General features: G+C 37.7%; 1 protein-coding gene across 1 annotated transcript; it reads left to right on the top strand.

The window, feature by feature from the left end:
• Positions 1–1,487: 1,487 nt before the first annotated feature.
• LOC139842237 (uncharacterized) lies at positions 1,488–2,327 on the top strand. Its single transcript, XM_071832404.1, has one exon. It carries the CDS (start codon positions 1,488–1,490, stop codon positions 2,325–2,327), a length of 840 nt encoding a protein of 279 aa, XP_071688505.1.
• The last annotated feature ends 315 nt before the right edge of the window (positions 2,328–2,642 follow it).

Consider the following 2,642-nt stretch of genomic DNA (forward strand, 5'->3'; position numbering starts at 1 on the left):
AGGCAACAGCAATCGTCGATTTATTAGCGATTTGACTGCCGCCTAGAGCCTAAATTGAATCCTAGACAGACTTAAAAACTCATGGAAATTTGATTCTACCATTTTCATGGCGTCTTGCTTTATTTATTTATATTTATTTTATTATTTTTTTGGTCAGAGGTCCTCACGGAAGCAATTTCTCTACCTTGAAGTAGAGATATTGCTTCCGTGAGGACCTCCGGCCAAAAAATAATAAAATAAATAAATAAATAAATAAATAAATAAATAAAATAATATAAAATAAAATAAAAATAAAAACAAGACGCCATGAAAAATAGTAGAATCAAAATTCAATGGGTTTTTAAGCATGCATGAGATTTAATCTAGGCTCTAAGCGGCAGTCAAGTCGCCAATAAATCGACGCTTGTTGTTGCCTCAAATAATAGAGTCGAAAGACATTGACAAAAAGAACTCAAAAGGAATGTCATGTGCAAGTTATTGCGCAAGCAAAGAGCCAACCACTTGTAACAGCCCAAACAACACTCATGCACATTTACGGTTGACATCCCCGTATATAATTAAGTGCGGAGTAATTGTTATTTATTTTCCCTAAAATATCGTTTCCACTTGACTTAATTACGTTGTTGGTCTTTAAAGTTTTACCCTTTTTTTTCATCATTGTCCCTAAAGTATTTTTGTTTCATCCATTTCCTTGTATAATCATTGTCCCTAAAATATTTTTGTTTCATCCTAACCCTTAAAGTAATGATATGGTTTCATTTAGGGCTCCATGGTTAACTGCCGTTAATTCAATCCGTTATCTAGGGATCTAAATGAAACCATATCATAACTTTAAGGGTTAGAATGAAACAAAAATACTTTAGGAGTATGCAACGATGAATTAAATAGAGCTGCAAACAGATTGCATTGCTTACCTGGCACTTTACCATTAACTTATCTCGGGCTCCCGTTAGGTATAAAAATGAATAATCTCATAGCGTGGCAGCCCGTCATCGATAAGTATAAAAAAGGCTCTCAGAATGGAAGGCGAAATCAATCTCCTTTGGTGGTCGTCTAACCCTCGTGAATTCGGTGTTGAGTAGTTTGCCACTTTACTTCTTCTCCCTATTCCGAGCTCCAGCAGGCGTGTTAAAGCTTCTTGAATCCCTAAGGTACAAATTTTTCTGGGACGGGTCGGATGAGGGTCGTAAACGATGTTGGGTTAAATGGGATAAGGTAATTTTACCTTACGGGTTGGGTGGCCTAAATATTGGATCTTTATCGGGAAAAAACCTAGCTTTGTTAGGTAAATGGTGGTGGTGTTTTAAAAACGATTATCATTCCCTATAGGTTAAAGTTATCGCTAGTATTTATGGGTCGGGGGTGGTTTGGATACCATTAACAATGACAAGTTCCGAATCGGGAGTGCTACTTGGAGTTCAATCATTAAAGCTGGTTCTACCATAGATTCGTTGGGAATTGATTTTTCAACATCCTTTAAACTGGTAATGGGCAATAGCATCTCGGTTAAATTCTGGAGCGACCAATGGATCGGGGACATCAAGCTCATGGATCAATTCGGCAGATTATATGCACTGGAAAACAACAAACATGTTACGGTCGCAGAAAGATTGGGTAGCGTGAACAATTCGGAACAATTGCACGGTAATGATAATTTCACGTGGGAATGGGCCAGGCCCATACGTGGTCGATCTCAGTCCGAACTCATCTCCTTAAAGTCGATTTTGTCATCTGTGCAAATTAACTCCAATATAGCAGATAAATGGAAATGGTCACTCAATTCTGATGGTGTTTTCACGACTAAATCGTTAGCCTTGCTGATTGATGAGAAACGTTCAAGAAATCTCACATCGTTCGAGACTCTCCGCAATAAAGCTATTCCCCAAAAAATTGGTATTTCCATTTGGAGGGCCCAACTCAATAGAATTCCAGTCCGTGTCGAGCTTGATAAGCGGGGCATCGATCTGGATTCTATCCTTTATCCTCTTTGTTCGAATGAATCCAAAACCGTGGAACACAGTTTAGTCCAATGCTCGCAGGTTTTAAAAGTTTGGCAACAATTTTTTAAGTGGTGGAATCTCTCCTACGTGAGCCACATCTCTTTGGATCAAGCTTTTGACGATTCCTCACTCTTCTCTTCTCTATCAAACATAGGAAAAATCATTTGGCAAGGAACGAAATGGACAGTTTGTTATGCTTTATGGAAGGCTCGTAATGAAAAAATCTTCAAGAATCGGTCTTGGAATGAATCAACTATCCTAACATACATCCAAACTTCTAGCTTCGCGTGGATATCAAAACGTCTCAAGAAATGCTCGTTGGATTGACATCAACGGTTGATTAACCCGGGATTTTACATCTCTCCTTCGACAAATATAAGGGCTGGGATTGGTTAATATCCCATCGAGCTATTCATGTCGCGCACCTTCGTTGGTTTCCTCGTTGGCAATCTTGTTAAAATAGTTTTGTATAGCTTGTATCACTTTCAGTTTTTTCTTTTGGTTTTGTTTCGTTCTTTTGGCCTCCTCGGCTTTCTTTTGTACTCTTTTCAATGGTTAATATATTGCTTGTTTTTCAAAAAATATGAAAAAAAACATAAAATTTTAGAGACCAAGGGCTTAATTATACTATATATCTAATTA

This window comes from Rutidosis leptorrhynchoides, chromosome 4 (genome assembly GCF_046630445.1).
Source record: "Rutidosis leptorrhynchoides isolate AG116_Rl617_1_P2 chromosome 4, CSIRO_AGI_Rlap_v1, whole genome shotgun sequence".
Lineage (NCBI taxonomy): Eukaryota > Viridiplantae > Streptophyta > Magnoliopsida > Asterales > Asteraceae > Rutidosis > Rutidosis leptorrhynchoides.